This window comes from Amaranthus tricolor, chromosome 4, assembly GCF_026212465.1.
Source record: "Amaranthus tricolor cultivar Red isolate AtriRed21 chromosome 4, ASM2621246v1, whole genome shotgun sequence".
Classification (NCBI taxonomy): domain Eukaryota; kingdom Viridiplantae; phylum Streptophyta; class Magnoliopsida; order Caryophyllales; family Amaranthaceae; genus Amaranthus; species Amaranthus tricolor.
This window is the reverse complement of record NC_080050.1, coordinates 24,044,425-24,061,390: the sequence shown is the minus strand read 5'-3', so window position 1 is coordinate 24,061,390 and position 16,966 is coordinate 24,044,425. Positions and strand designations below refer to the sequence as shown.

The following is a 16,966-nucleotide window of genomic DNA, read 5'->3' as shown; positions in this document are numbered from 1 at the left end:
CTAAAGTTGGTATATATGATTTAGTTTTGGGGTATAGTTGTTATGTACACTTTGTTCTGATTTAGTATGATTGAGTTGTTGTTACTGGATTTCGTTCTTGTACACTAAATGGAGAGTGCATAAGTTGATTGTGATAGACACTTGATAAAAAGATGGTTCATGTTTACATAAAAGTATCTTATATTGTTGTCGATGCTTTACAAAATGTTTCCCTTTACCAAAAGTCTTCTTTAAAAAAAGTTAGACAACCCTTGTGATACAAAAAAAAAGGGGAGGATTAAGCCATGTCTACAAATATACTTGTTTCATAATGATAATTAATTTAAATCTTCTCGTTGTGGAAGAACATTGAGATTGATCATACCATGAGATAAAAATTGATGTGTTGCATCTATAAGTCCAAGAGGAACTTCAAGTTGTTTTGGCAATATACCTAATTTATGTAATCTTTGTTTTCCAATGTGTGCTAATTATTACCACCTCTAACTTTCACCTCAATCATGCATAATTCATATTGTATCCATGTATATTTCAAAAGTTTTGGTTCAAAAGTGTCGTATACAACATTGACTGCCTTGATCAAATATTTGAAGTCTTTCGGGAATGACTTGAATTAAAATTGATTGTAGTGCACTAAACAAACCCAAATCTAAGATGTTCATATCTAGATTAGATGTTGGTTAACAAAACAGTCTTATGTTGAATCCATCTTTCTTAATTACCAACTTCATTGAAAGCTTGGTCATTTTTGGTTAAAATATGTGGCTTAGCATTATCTTGTTGAATCCAAATGTCTCTAACTTTTTTGGCTGGCCATTTAGATCTAATTGCTGGTATACTTCATTGATCAATTTATCCCTGATGACATCTCGTATAACTTTCGTTATTGCTTTTAGATGTGGTGTCTCTATTGGTTTGTTCTCTGAACTTCTGATTACATGTTGTGTATTTGTGAATGGAAAAATAGTTTTGGAAAAATACCTACTTTTCCATCCCCGACACTTTCCTATTAGCACTAATTTGAGGTCTTGCAACAATTGCTATAAACATGACTTTACCAATGAAATTTTTATTTTGAACAAACCTATATGGTTCTTACTCTTCCCAAGGGAATAAATAGTACCTGTGTGTTTCCTACTTACGTAGAATCATTTCTCATCTATGTGTACAACATCGTACATCAAACTAAACTTTGGTAGGGCGTTTATAGTAGGTGGTATTATTTGACCTAAATTAAAATCAAGCCTCCTTAGTTTGTGGTCATGAGAAAATTCTGGTTTGATTGAATTTGTGGGTGCTCTAATATTTTTTATGCTCAATGCACTTCCATTGCTCTAATGATGGTCTTTTTTTCAATAGAAACAACATTAAGTAGATTCTTGTCAAACACTCTTGGATTTCTGCCAACTGTCCTCCTTTTTCTATTATCAACATCAACAATGATATCATTTTGCATTATTGTTTTGGTTGATTTCCAAAGCCTTGCTACTGCCACCCAGATGTATTATGCTGCAATGCAATTGTTTTGACAGAACCTATTGGCAAACATCTATCTAGTTCTTCAGACAAATAAGTTAATTGTTGTAAAATTAACTTTTTGGTTTGTGCTGGCAATCCTCTCCTATGACCAATTGCTGGTTCTTCATGGTTTGATTGTTGTGTTGTAGTTTGATGTTGGTTTGGTTATATTAATGGTTCCTCATGTGAGTTTTATTGATTGTGGCTAGTAGAAGCTTCTAAAGGCAAACTAACATCTATATTTCCGTAAGTTTCACTTGTGTACTCAGTATAAATGTCAAATTCAAATTCTATATCAAGGTTTTCAAAGTATGAAATAAATAGCTCAATATCAAGGTTAATTAATTCATTTTCTTGGCCTTAAACTTCATCTATATTCTCTTTTCCTTCTTGTTTATAGTATTCTGTGTGCTGTGTTTCTTAAAATTAATCTTTACCCCCCTTTCCCCCCCAAAAAAAACAACTTATGCTTGTTCTTCTTGTTCGTTTTGTAGAAATGATGATAGAATATGAGTTGGATCCAAATTCTTTTAAAAGAGCTTTGAAGAGGAGTGAGGATATTAAAAGAAGACAAGTGAACATATTGAAGAAAAAAGCTTATATATACTAAGCTTATTTTTAAATTAACAATTTGATTTTGGTAAAAATGTGTATTTTTTGTGTGAAATCTTATTTTTGTGGGAAATATAGGTAAAATTAGAAAGTTTTCTCTTTTTGTAAGGCAACTAGAAATGATTGCTTATGTTTTTTGGAAAATAAATCAGAATATCATTCTTCTTTTCCCTTTCCTTTTCCCTAAAATCAGAATTTCTTTTCAAGGTTAAATTGGGCTTTTGAGAACCTTGATACTCTTTTCTTAAATGATGTGTCAATTGCTAATATAGCAAGTAAAACAGAACAGAGGAAATATATAAAATATGCATGGATCTAATTAAAAAATATAGAATCATTTGTAACGTATAGTCGAAAGTTTAATTCATTTATAAATTATAACCGTGAATTTCAATATTCAAAAGGTGACAGCATTGTGACCATGTAATCGGAATTCGGTCACAGGCAAATGAAATGACATGTTAACTTTATATAATGACGTTTGACTCCCCTGTATGACTTTTGACCCCAATTTTAATACAACTTAATTAATCCATGTTAACCTTAAACTACCCTCCCTCACCTCTGTTTCTGTTTCTTCTTCTCCTTCATCTTTTTTTCTTTTTCTATTGTACTTTCTTTCTACTACCCCATTTCTTTCTTTTTCTTCCTTTTCTCATTCATTTTATTTCTTCTTCAACTGCATTTTTTCATATTATCCCATTTCTTCTTATTTATTTACAATTACTTATTTACAAATGTTTTGAACTGCTTAAAGATTGAAAATCAACACTAGATTGACCTTAAACATTCCCACTGGCCGCCAAGTCTCTTTCAAGAGTAATAAACAAAGAGTCAAACACGCATTTTATAGTTTGATACATCACATACAAAAGTTTTACGAGCAACACAATTAGCATAGTCAGCAGGTAACAAAATTAGGGGCACCAAAAACATATTCTCTGATACCAAAAGTAGCCATAATTAGGTAATTTAATTGCATCGTTAAAAGCTTTATTTATTTTACTGAAAAAAGCTTTAAGTTGGCATCACGCAAATTAACTGATTAGAAATCAAAGAAAAATTTTCAAGCAATAATCAGGCGTGTTACAAATTTTCTCATGCATGTTTATTTGCATCCCACTACTGTAGATGATAGTTTTTTTTTTTTTTGCTTTCAGCCCAGTTGAATTAGAAAATAGATGTATAGCTTGAAGCATAATAGATTTGAAAAATTCATCACCTTTGCTAAATTTTAGTTGAACATTGCAAAATTCAACTGATTAATTATCATTGCTTTACACATAGGATTGAATTTGAAGCCTTCAATATTATGAGAAAAAGCCACTATTCTAGCAAGGTATTCCATGCAAAAGACAAAAGGGAGGATGGTTAGAAGATTTTCTAGGCTAAGGCCTCTCTTCAAGGAGAAGTAACGAAAAACACATCCATTAATAAGGATGGAAAATTTAGGAGTATAATGAACTCCTTAATAATATGGATGAAATGAATAGGAAAATCAAGTAATTTCAGCAAATCAAGGAGAATTCCAACTAACAGAATATTTTTTTTGGAGGACAGTTTTCATAACTTAATTGCTAGCATTGTTTTTCCATCTATAATGCTTGAATATATTATAAACTAATAAAGCAAAATACAAATTACAATTGGGAATTTGTATTTTTCCTTTGTTGATGGCTAAATAAAACTTATAAAATACACTAAGTATTAACTTGAAGATTATCTTTGTAACGACAACCGTTACTCGGAAACTTGATACTTGTTGTAGGCGTGTAATCACTTTCCTTTTGTGATATTTCCCCCACAAAGGTACTTGGGTTTTGAATTAAAAATTCACAACGAGATACAAACAACACAACACACCCTTAGTACTTAGGGTATGTCACTTAACAACAAGTGTTTGATGAATTATAAGCTTTGAAAGTTCTAACAAAAGTTAATTACTCTTTTGAAAGAACACAAGTGAAAGAGAAAAAGTAGGAATGAGAATTCAGAAAATTGGTGTAGTTTCATCCTTCCCCAAGCCCCTATTTATACTACTTCAAGTATAACAAAGAGTCATGGCTCAATAAACCACCCATTGATGATCAACCTTAATGACCTCCAATGAATACCATTAAACCAAGGTATCCATGAGTATTATTCTTCCCCATTACTCCTTTTGTAACATCATAAAAGATATGGAATAAGTGAAGGAATCTAATGCAATTAACTCAAAGGAAATGTAAAGACACAACGGTCAAATCAAAGAAAAAAGTCGAGTCGGCTTTTGCTTCAATCCCAGGAAAGTCGACTCGGCTTTTCCTGCTTGATGAAATTAGTTTTCCAGAACCTAAAGCCGAGTCGGCTTTAGGCCCAAAACAAGGAAAGCCAAGTCGGCTTTTCTTGTTGACTTGGTTTTCCAATTTTTCTTTTCTTCTATCCTTTACATATTATCCCACTACTATTTGTAGTATTAGTGATTATATACATAGGATTATTAGACACTAAATTTTCAACAATCCTCCCCCATTTAGGGTATTATAAAACAAATTTTATAATCTCCTTTCATGCATCAACGCTAATGTCCCTACGGATTGAATTAATGCATAGTACAACATACTTTACAAGTGATTGAGCCAGAATTGATATCCATTCGGATTTGAATCAAATGACCCTTCCAACCACTTGAAGATGAAGTACACACAAAACCAATAAACACAAAGTCATTAACCTGACACATTATAGGGCCGTGTCCGTATCTTATTCATAAGTTTATTATAGTAGGTATGCCAATCTTGACTACTTGAAGCGGCCACACTTCAAACTTATATAGGTAGGTTCTCAATACGTATAAAACATATCCCCGTGAAACGGATACAACACCAAGAGCTCTTCAACTCTTGATCTTGAGAACTTTCAATGGAGGACTACCTTGTTCATCACGGTCCAAAGCAACGATGGGTCATTAGAACTTGTTGCTTACAAAAATCAAAAGGAATTTTACCACATTGAATTCAAGACACACAATGTTACTCATGTGTGAATTGGGCTTTTCCAAATGACCTTTGAACACGAAATGATTAGGGCTTGGATTTAGAGATAAAATTACTAATGATGTGTGTTTTATACTATATTTTGGTGATGATTGATTAAATAACTTTAAAAGTTGTTTTAAGATTTGGTCGATTGGTTATTGTTGTGAATAATTAGTAACGGTGATGATGTTAGTTGACTATGAAAGTGATTTTGATTGATTAAATTGGGAATAATAGTTACTAATTGTTGTGGTTTGATTGTTGTGAATTACAAATACCCTTATTAGGTTGTTATTAAAGTTATAGATACATGATATTAGTAAGCCAAGAGCATAATGTCAACTTTTCTTCGATGGTTGCTAAAGTAATTCGTCGTGTTATTTTGATTATATTTCTTAATAGCTTTGGAGAATGTAACAAATGATATCCCGATACAATAACTCTAAGATTTTCCTTATCGTTATATTAATGTTATATTAAAATTGTAAGATTTAGTTGTGATTAGTTATTTTTGGGTAACGTGAGCCGATATGCACAAAATTAGTTAATGTAAAGAAACGATTCACACATACTTCTACTTTAAATTGATGGAAAGACTTATGTTGTGTTGAGTTAATGATTTTGACTTGTATTGAATGAGTTGTGTGCGTGCTAGAGTCATCGGAAACTCATGTTGAATGGGTGATAGCGGTTACTTTGCTATTTAGTTTGGTATGTCAAAGTAGTTAAGGGAACTTATTAGTTCTACTCATAACTTATATAGGTGCCCATTTTGTAAGAGGAAAGTAGAGCCTTAGTTGGGGTGATTTTGTGACTTTTGATCGTGCAGTGACGCTTACAAGTATGTACACGTAGTAACTAACCCTTATATGCAATTTTCTTTAAGACATTATTGTTTGTTGTGATAGTATGCATTGTATCGAAACTATGAGGTACTAGTGAGTACACTTTATATGAATAGCTATCGAAAATGAAATCCTTGCACTTAGAATAGTTTAGAGAATGAGAGTGTTAATAGAAGGCGGGAACCACCCCCTTATCTATTTAAGAATTGGATTATGCCTTACTTAGAGTTAGAATGACTCCTTTATAGGTGAATTTCATATTTTGTTGAGTGGCTCAGTGGGTTTTGGCGTGCTGCTATCCCAGGGCGCTCATTAATAGTCGAAAGTGGAAGTTATTCCCATTTGATAAAGTATTAGATTATGATTAGCTGGCGTGACTTAACTGGATTATGTTCGGTTGATTTAGTAGTCCCCTAGGTGAGGTTCGACGAGACCACCGTAAGGGGGGTATGAGCATGCTTGGGTCATTGGGCACCGGGTGGTCGATACTGCCCCTTGACCGAGGTGTTACCATGCGGGCCTTGCAAACCCCAATATGGTGGCCTCTTCACTGGTTTAGTACCCCAATGTGTTAGTTTCCCCAAAGGTAGGACCCGAGAGGGTCAGCTGGAGGGGGCATGAGCTCATACTTTGGCATGGGGGCCGGATGGCTGATAATGCCCTTAGCCGTGTCACTATGCCAGGAAGTAGAGCAAAGATCCACTGATATAAAGTTATTCAGTGATAGAAAGTTTATTCATTGATTGAAAGTTATTTAATGATAGAAGGTTCATTCTTTGATAGAAAGCTTAGACATTGATAGAACGTTTACTGATTGATAGAACAACTACTTATTGATAGAATAGTTTATGCTAGTAAGAAGTGTGCCTAAGTTAAGTTACCTCAAGGGTATTACAGACTATGCTCACACTTATCTTAAGATAGACAAGCTCTATAACGTCATGTGTTAGGTATTCTGTTAATTCCTTGGTCGAGTTGATACTATACGTGTTTTGCAAGAGTTTATGTTTGAAAAGAGGAGCGTGAAGACCTGCATTCTACCCAAGAACACGTGGTTCGGGATGGAAAGCACGTAATGAAATTAAGAAGTTTAAGTGGCCGATAAACGGTTACTATCTGTGCTTGCATCTTATGAAATCATCTTATGTTGTTTTATAATATAATGTTATCTAGTAGTTAGCCTTATTATATTTGATGCTAGTTACTGACGTGTACGTGTTTGTGTTTATGTTTGATTATTGATGACTTTCTATGATTGTCCTGCTATGACACATTGGCCTTTGGTCTAATGTTGAGCAGCAGGAGGATCACAGACAGGCGTAGCAGGTATTGGAGCTTCTTTTGCATTGCATTGCATTGGGGGATAGTGATGAGGGCGAAGCATAACCTGTGTCATACCATTATCTTTCGATTTTGTAGCTCTTGTTATCTTTTGTAAGCTTTGGTTGTATATGTTTTGTTATGAGGCCTTGTGTCCTCCCTTGTATATTTGTATTTCCGCTGCGTAGTTTACAACTCTGTATGGTTTTAAGGAATTAAATCTTTTTTTTAACGCAAACGTCGACACTGGAACCACGATCCATGCTTGGCATGTTGATTTGAGAAGCCAGCTACGAATCATTCCGCCGTGGTGTGAGATTTTAAAGGCAATGATGCCTTAGATTAGTTTAGTGTTTTTATATTGCTAATTGCTCTACCACATGTTCGATTTTTAGAAGAGATGCTGCCGAAATTTCCACGCACCTTTTTAAAGTTAATATTTAACATTTATCCAAATTCTTTTCCTTTTCTTATATGTAACATCCAAATTTCCTCCCGTCTTTTACGGTTTTAGTTTCGTTTAGGGGTCAGAAATTCAGGGGAGTTACACATAGTAAAATCAGCTATACATGTTTGTTTCTTAGAGGACCATGAGATGGCACCTCCCACATAAAAAAAACCCAACCACTAGTAGAAGAATTATCCTCTTCATTAGTGATCCAACTAGCATCGGAATAACCTTCCAAAATAGGAGGTTTACCACTATACGCTATACTATAATCCTTGGTACGCAATAAGTATCTTAATACTCTCCTTATCGCCATCCAATGATGGGGGACCCGGTTTGCTTGTAGATCTACTAGGTTTACCAATCGCAAAAGCTATGTCCGGCCTTATACAGGTCATGGCATACATCAAAGATCCAATGACCTTTGAATACTCCAATTGTGGAATTGGTTGTCCAGTATGTTTGGAAAATTTCATACCTGGTTCCATGGGAATAGAGACTGGTGTCTTATCAAGCATGTTAAACCGCTTAAGTATTTTCTCAACACAATGAGATTGACCTAGATTGATTCGGTTACCTTGTCTCATGATTTTAATACCTAAGATCACATCAGCCTCCCCCATATCCTTCATTTTAAAGGACTTATACAAAAAGTCTTTTGTCTCTTCAATCCCAGGAAAGTCGACTCAACTTTTCCTGCTGGACAAAATTAGTTTTCCAGAATCTAAAGCCGAGTTGGCTTTAGGCCCAAAACCAAGAAAGTCGAGTCAGCTTTTCTTGCTGGCTTGGTCCTTTACATTTTGTCCCACTACTATTTATAGTACTTGGTGATTATATACTTAGAATTATTAGACACTAAATGTTCAACAGCATAACTCTAACAAAGCATCACATTATGTAGGATATTACACCTCTTCACAAATTCCCCTTGAGTAGGAGATATCAAATTGATTAAGACCAATAATAACTTTTTGCAAATGAGTTTGGTGATGCATTCATAATTGACATTACAATGTGATATAGGTTTATAAAGGTAGCATTCCATTCTTGCAAAAAATTTTCCTAACTAGAGAAGAGCTTAATTCAAAGACTTTGTTAGAAAAATTGTCCATGCCAGGATATTTGTCATGTAGAATTGATCGAAGAATATTTTTGATGTCTTTTGTAATAAAATGCAAGGATAAAATTGAATGTGATGCAGCGGAAAAAATATATCCATGTGAAATATATTGATGGTGAATCAGGGTTTTGTTAGTAAGCGAAACACCTAAAATATTAATGAAATCATTGAAATGTTGGTTAACTCTAATAAGACCCGTAACCATTTCATCAGGAGCGTGAGAAAGTTTAATTAATGTAATTTTAGCAGTAGAAATCTTTAAACTCTGGTAAAAGTGCTTTGAGTAATCATCACCACATTGAGTTATATTCAATTTGGATTTTTGTTAGATAAAAGTCTTAAAGACCTTTTACAATCTTTCAATGAATAAGGGTAAAATATTCATCAATCATCTTCTATTAATAAAGGGTCATTAGTTGACATGTGTAACTTTTAAGTAATTTTACGGCCCGTTTGATAGGTGGTAATTAACGGTGGTAATGAGAATGAAAACTAGTGTAATTTTGGTTGAAAAATATCTTGACTATCTTGATGGCCATGCTTGTCCAACTTAATCATCTCATTTTCTTCATAAAATTGATTTCAATGCATTACTAATAGAAGAGGTGGTATTATGTGGTAATGAAAATTTGTAAACAAAAAACTTTTTTGTGATCAAAGTTTCATTAACATGAGAATGATATGGAACTTTTGATGAAATTTTACACTATAAATCATTCCCATTACTACCTTTTAATACCACTAACCAAACGGGCCGTTAAAGCAAAGTGCACCTTAAATTTAGTGTTCCAAGCTCCCTGGACCAATTCACTAAAGCACTCTTGGTGACATCATATGTTAAAAATTATAAAAAGTTTTATACAAATAGAAAGATGGAAAATTGGCTCAAAATAATCCCAACTATCACTCATTGGCCATAAATAATCCCCATTATCGATTATTTTTAAATAATTTCAACTTTGACCTGTATTTGTTCAAGGCGTCCACTATAACCTAGTAACCTAGGATAACAGGTTACCTCCATTAAAAAATAAATAAATAAATAAATAAAGGAAAAAAAGTAAAAACACTTTTTCACACCCATCACCAGCCAGCCTACAACAGCCACGCCAGCAATAGCCTCCACGACCGAACAACGGCCTACAACCACCCATTCATCGGCCTGCAACCACCATCGAACACCAATAAAGGGAAAAAAAAAAGAAAAAAAGCCTCACCACCCAGGCACCACCATCTTCATCGGCCTGCAACCACAACAGCACCCCATTCGACCATCCTTCAAATTGCATCACCACCAATTTCCAGCACCCACCTCCGACTACACCACCATAGTCCCGATTGATTAGCCACTAAAGCACCACCTCAACCCAAAATCAATTGAAATTAATAAACCAAACTCACACACATGTTCTTTTGGCAGCAAAACAGGTGGGGCTTGGGTTGATTTCGAGTGGTGGTGGAGATTTGGACTGTGAGGGATGTAAATGGTGGTAGTTGCAGTGGGGTGGTGGTGCGCTTGGATGGTGAGGGTTTTTTCTTTTTCTTTTTTTTTTCCTTTATTGGTGTTCGAATGGTGGGAGATGAGGGGGTTAGGGGAGGCTGTTGCTGGCGTGGCCGGTGTTCGATGGTGGCGGCTATTGCTGGCGTGGCTGTGGGAGGTAGGCTGGTGGTGGGGTGGCCGGTTGGTGGAGAAGAACGAGGGTTGGAGTGTGAAGAAGTGTTTTTACTAATTTCTTTTCCTTTATTTATTTATTTTTCTTTTTTTTTAAATAGAGGTAACCTGCTATCCTAGGTTACCTGGTTGTAGTGGATGCCTTAAACAAATTCAGGTCAAAGTTGGAATTATTTAAAAATAATCGATAGTGGGGATTATTTATGGCCAATGAGCGATAATTGAGATTATTTTGAGCCAATTTTCCTAGAAAGATTTACAAAATTGAACAAGAATAGAAGATTGATCAATATGGCCCCCGACCAAGAAACTCATTGTTGCAAACCACATTTATAGCCACAAATTAGTAATATATATCGCCGCCTTTTTCATTGTGTTGTCACTTTTTTTTGATAATTTTGCCCCTGTATAATTTTTAAAATATTTTCTTTAAAGATAAAATGTAACAACCGTTTTTTTTAAATAATACTAATCGTTTTTTTTAAATAATAATAATAATAATAAATATATTTCAAAAAAAAATAATTTAAAAAAAAAAAAAAAACATAACTCCCCATTAACAATAACTTCCCACTCCTCCCTCTAAACCTTATAACTAACCTTACTTAACTCTTATAAATTAAACCAATAACCCTTACTTTCATTTACATTATTACTCACACTTCCTTCTTCTCCTACAAATTACTTTCTCCATCTCCCATTTGCTTAAAATTCAGTCAAGAAAACGCAAGATTTTGATATTAAAGGTATGAAATTTCACCTCTTTATAATATTGTTCTACCAATTTCAATCCAAATTACACATTTTGTATTTGAAAAAAAAAAAATAATTCTGACCTTAGCCTTTCCAGCGATACGACGGTCACCGGGATACCACCGGCGTGCGACGGCGGCCACCAGAGCTACCGCCGGCCGACACCTTCTCCTTCTTCCTTCTCCCTTTCTCCTTCTCTCTCCTCCTTCCCTTTCTTCTTTCTTTTCGTGGGTTCCTAGAACTCACCACTTGTCTTTTCTTTTTTTTTATACAATAATTATGATTATTATTATTATTATTATTATTATTATTATTATTATTATTTTTAACCCTTATAATTTTAAATCTTATAATAAATGAGTTAACTATGTTATTTTAACCTTGCTCTTTTATACTACTCATACAATTTTAAATTACATGTTTAAATTTATTCTTTTTTTAAAATAAAGTATATAAAATAAAAAGAAGTCTTTTAAATTATTTTTTTGAATGGGTTGATCGGGTTATTAAATTGAGATATATTATTTTCTCGTGTAGACAGCGGATTCGTAGATAGAGATTATTAGAAGCGTACGTTGTCTAGGATCGCGTGACAAGGTAATTCTCAATGTCCATCTAATTAGGACTATCCCGTTAGTATTATGTGCTAAGTGATAATTAATGTGTTTAATAGGATGCATGATTTTATATGACATTATTTTATATGATGTTATGTTTTATATATTCTCAAATTATATTTACTATTATTTTTGTCAAACTTGAATTTATAATTATTATTTTGATAAAATTTATATTATTATTTTAATATTGAAATTTGATACGAGTTATTTGGAAGAGAAATATTTATGATATTAATTCCTATTGCCACCAATTGATGTTAGAATGATGATTTGGAAAATGAGATTTTAGTTGGATATTCCTGAGATATATATTTATTGGGAAAAATTTATGATCATAAAATAGAATGTATAATGTATGTTTGATTATAAGTTTGTGTGCTCGCAACTAATTATTAAAATATATTAAATCACGTAAAGTGTAACACGCGGGAAATGAAGCTCTTATATTTGTTGTGATCCAAGTATAAAGGTAATGAACAGGTTCCCCTGTTTGGTTAGTATAGCTGCCGACAGGTATTATTATTTCTGATACTTAATACGATGTTTGGTCTTCCTTCTATTTGTTGTGATCCAAGTAGAAGGGGTGTGCACACTAGGGTTCCCTGAGACTACTCTGCTGGCCTTGAATTATTTGGGGTGACGACCTCTTGTTAGAGTAGGTACAGGGGTAAAGCCTCGGCCTACTGGCGTTCTCGTTCCCTCAAATTTAAAATTGATTATGTGTTTGTCATTATTAATTATCAAATTAATAAATTGGTTTATGTGATATTATATATATTATTTTCTCAAATTGTTTTCTATTAAACTCAGCTATATGTTATTTTCTAAAATTATTTCCAATTTGATTATAATGTATTTTCTTAAATCATTTTCAAACTTAATCGTCTTACGGGATGGAGTTGGAATTACTCAATTTTTCTGATTTTGGGAGTTTTTCCCTTGTTTTTCTTGCATTCTTATGTTACAGGTTATTGATTGCATGGGAATCGCGGAGTGAGAATCACTTAGAAATATAGCTTTTACTAGAGTCGTATTTCAGTTTAAATTTTATTAGGTTGTTTAAATTTTATATAGACACAAATTACGTTTCAGTCTTTTCTTATGTTGTAAGACCCTTTGTTGGATTTAAAATTATTAAGTTATTTTTTTTAGTCGTTAAGCCTTACATTTATTTTATTAGAAATAGATGTGGCGGTAACACTCCCATTAGTAGGTTTTGGCTCATATTTTTCATTAAAGGTGTTTTCAAAAGTCCGACCTATTCTGAGGGTGTTACATAAAATTTCCGACAGACCAAAAAATAATTGAAGTTGCACAAAATGTGTGATCGGACCTAGAAAGCTAGAGTCGCATATTTTGTAAAACTTGACTTTTTATTTATTAGTTATTCAAATATTATCATTATAAATATTATTTGTTTATATTAATTGGTTTTTAAAATATTATTATTTATTTGTTTACTCATTTATTACTATTATATTAAGTTTTGTTTAATAGTAGTGATTGATTAATATTTTGTTTTATTCAAGATTTTATTGTGAAAATTATAATTACTTTTCATTATTGTTAACGGATATTATTGTGAATGGTAAATATTAATTATTTTGGTTTAAGATTTGTTAGTTTTGTTTAAGATTAGTGATTCATAATTAGTTTTGTTTAAGATTCATTGTTATAATTATTATTATTTATCGTTGTCGTTAACGAATTTTGTTAAATAAAAGAAAATGATATCTACAGTAAAATAATTAAAGGCCAATTTAAAAATGCAAATACTAGATATATAACATTTGACAAAGTACGGCATAAATACAAATACTAAATAATACGTATTAAAATTACAATCAGTGGGGTGACGTCTAAGATCCCTAAGGTGTTTAGTGAGCTTCCATTGCACGAATATATCCATTATTGATCCATGTTGTTGACTGGTTTCCTCATGTGTCATCCTATGGATCTCACTAAAATAGGGGTTCATTAGAATTGGTCGTATGCACTTTGGCCATTTTTGGGATCATTACATACATAAAACATAGTGAGGCATATATAAATATGCAAACTATAATTTATAAATAATTAACTGTACTAAAAATAAACTTACATAGTTAGCCTGTAATCGGCCTCAGCAACTAAGAAGACTTTCCTTAACGATAATAACAAGGGGACAACACATTGTACCAGTCTAGGTACTTTGGAATGGTCTCAAAAGGAGTGGATGTCACTAATTCTATACCCAGTGATGACATACCAAATAGGTATGAACTACCTCTTAGAAGCATAAGGGGAATTCGATCAAAGAGGTATGATCCAGAGTTTGAAGCACAATGGTCTAGATATCAGATCAATAAAAGCAATGATGAAGCTCTTTCCTAAACAACGGTGACTTTTAATACTTCACTCGATTCTAAAAATATACCTAAGAACGTTGAAGAAGCCCTCCAGGATCCATTAGAAAAAAGCGATGGAAGAAAAAATCCCTACACTCAATAAAAATGAAATAAGGGAAAGTACAATTTGCCCAAAGGGAAGAAAACAGTGGGATGTAGATAGGTGTATTCAATCATATATCTAGCTGATGGAAGCATTGAGCCATATAAAGCCAGACTTGTGGCACAATGGTATACTTAGACCTATGGAGTAGTGTACTTTAGAACTCCTTCTCATCAGTAGCCAAAATTGATATAATCAGTAGCCACTACTAAAATTTGATGTGAAGAAGGCTTTCCTCTATGGAAAAATAGAAGAGGTGTATATGAAAGTTCCCTCCGACTTTTCAAGTAGAAGGATATACTCGACTGTAAAACTGCAGCGATGCCCATTGTAGCCAATCATGGTCTTCATATGATCGAAGACAAAAAATTGACAAACATATGACAATATTAAAGAATGGTGGAAAACTCATCTATCTCTCCTACACACGACTAGACATTGCATATGCAGTTAGAGTAGTGAGCAGGTTCATGTATCGTCCAATGATACAACACATGACAGCAGTCATGAGAATCCTAAGATATCTAAAGGATATAGTAGTAAAGTCTTATTACGAGATGATAGAAAGTTTACCTCTGGATATTTTATACTGGTTAGGAAAATTCTTGTTATATGGAAAAGTAAGAAACAAAAGATTATTGCGTTATCAAGTGCTGAGGCGGAATTTCGAGGTATTGTCAAAGGAATAACATAAATCATATGGCTAAGAAGCTCATAAGTGAACTGAACTTTCTACAAAAGAAGGCATGCAAACTATTTTGCAATAATAAAGCAGCTATTAATATCTTTGGAAATCCAGTACAACATGATCGCACCAATCATGTTAAAATGGATAGACACTTCATAAAGGAGAAACTTGAAAAGAAGATCAATAGTGTTCCTTTCGTAAGATCCAAATACAAGCAAGCAAATATTCTAACAAAGGTAGCTGCATCAGAATGCTTTTGATAAAACACTTTGCAAGTTAGACATTGGTGACCCGAAGACCTAACTTGAGACCGAGTGTAAAAGTATATATTAGGATAGATCATTAGTTCATGTATAAATAAAAGCTTATTTTCCTTATTATAATTAATCAAACACAGTATTCAAACCCGAACAATCTTATTTTCACATTTTGATTGTCTTCACCCATAAGATTTCTACTTTACAATCATGAAAAGCTTAAACGAAGGTGCACTGAAAACCGTAAGACAAACATATTCCCTTACCAATTAAACATCCATTTTGCATCATATCTAAAGGATCCCTTAGTAGGGACCGAAGAAACAACGTCACTCGATCATTCTGACTGCAATCTTTTTCTGTCCGTGATGATCCCACCAGAGCACCTTCTACTTCTAATAGGCTATGAACTAGATAAGAATCATTCTCAATGAGTCCATAAGAACTTATCCCATTTTTTTCATCTGGTCGGGTAGAGACCAAAGATCTTGAGCGACCGATCCAGCAGAACAACTCAAAAGATAAAGAAGTATCGTTAATTTCTTTATGCTCGTTCCAAGTTCGAAGTACCATTTGTACAAATAAGAATCCCCTTCGTTACATGATTTCTTCTTCTTATAGATAGATATAGGATCCATAGGGCAATTACTTAGAAGTACATTTTGTGCAACGGCCCTTCCTATCTGATAGAAAAAGATCCTATGATCCTGAACCGATCTTACCAGGGATCGCAAATCCCAAGTTTGTCTATGAAGAGCGGATCGAATTGTATTAGTGTCTAGAATGGATTTCTTCTGTGTAATACTAATCGATAGGGCCTCATTGATAAGCGCTACAAGATCACGTACATTGGAACCAATGGTTATGGACCCGAATCCATTAGTATGGAACATTTGCTTTTCCAAGTGAAATCCCCTAGTATATGAAAGAGTCAAAAAGTGCTTTCGTTGTTGTGGCATACGAAGCCTTCGTATCTTAATGCATGTATTTAATTGATTCGGGGCTATTAGAGCGGGATCCAGTTTTTGAGGAATGTGAGTCGAAGCAATAACAAGGATATTTCTAGTAGACCCTTTTTCACAATCCCTGGAGATATAGTTCACTAATAGACCGAGGGATAAGTAATTCGACTCATTCACATCCAGATCATGAATATTTGGAATCCATATTATGCAAGGAGACATTGCTTTTGCTAATTCGAATTGAAGGGTGATAGAAAATGGGTCTATTTCCGGCATCATATCCATAGTTAGCAGCTCCAGCTTTAAACCCACTTTATCAATTTACATGGGATTTCCACCGTGTTTGGTAAAATAGTTGATCAGACATTTATATCTTATTTTAATACAATAGAGAGTTAGATGGTCAAACAGTTTATTGTTATAAATGAGTTGTTCTTATCAAATGATCAAACAAATTGAGAAAATTAACTAGTCAAATCAACCACAACAACCGACTATCAAACATTTACCAAGCTCCTTTAATACACTTCCTATGTTTTTTTTAATGAAGTTCACACAATAAATGTTCGTAGGAATTTAGAAAAATATAATTTTTTATATAATGGATAAATTATGTTATTGAATAGTAAATTTAATGGAGGAAA

At 33.4% G+C, this 16,966-nt stretch overlaps 1 protein-coding gene across 1 annotated transcript; it reads right to left on the bottom strand.

Annotated features, from left to right (window-relative positions):
• Nucleotides 1-15,806: 15,806 nt before the first annotated feature.
• On the bottom strand, nt 15,807-16,607 carry LOC130810868 (protein Ycf2-like). The gene has a single exon (XM_057676992.1). It carries the CDS (start codon nt 16,605-16,607, stop codon nt 15,807-15,809), a length of 801 nt encoding a protein of 266 aa, XP_057532975.1.
• Nucleotides 16,608-16,966: the final 359 nt, after the last annotated feature.

Bases quoted from the DNA above. Each gene is read 5' to 3' on its own strand.
- LOC130810868 (XM_057676992.1), bottom strand. From the start codon at position 16,607: ATGGATATGATGCCGGAAATAGACCCATTTTCTATCACCCTTCAATTC.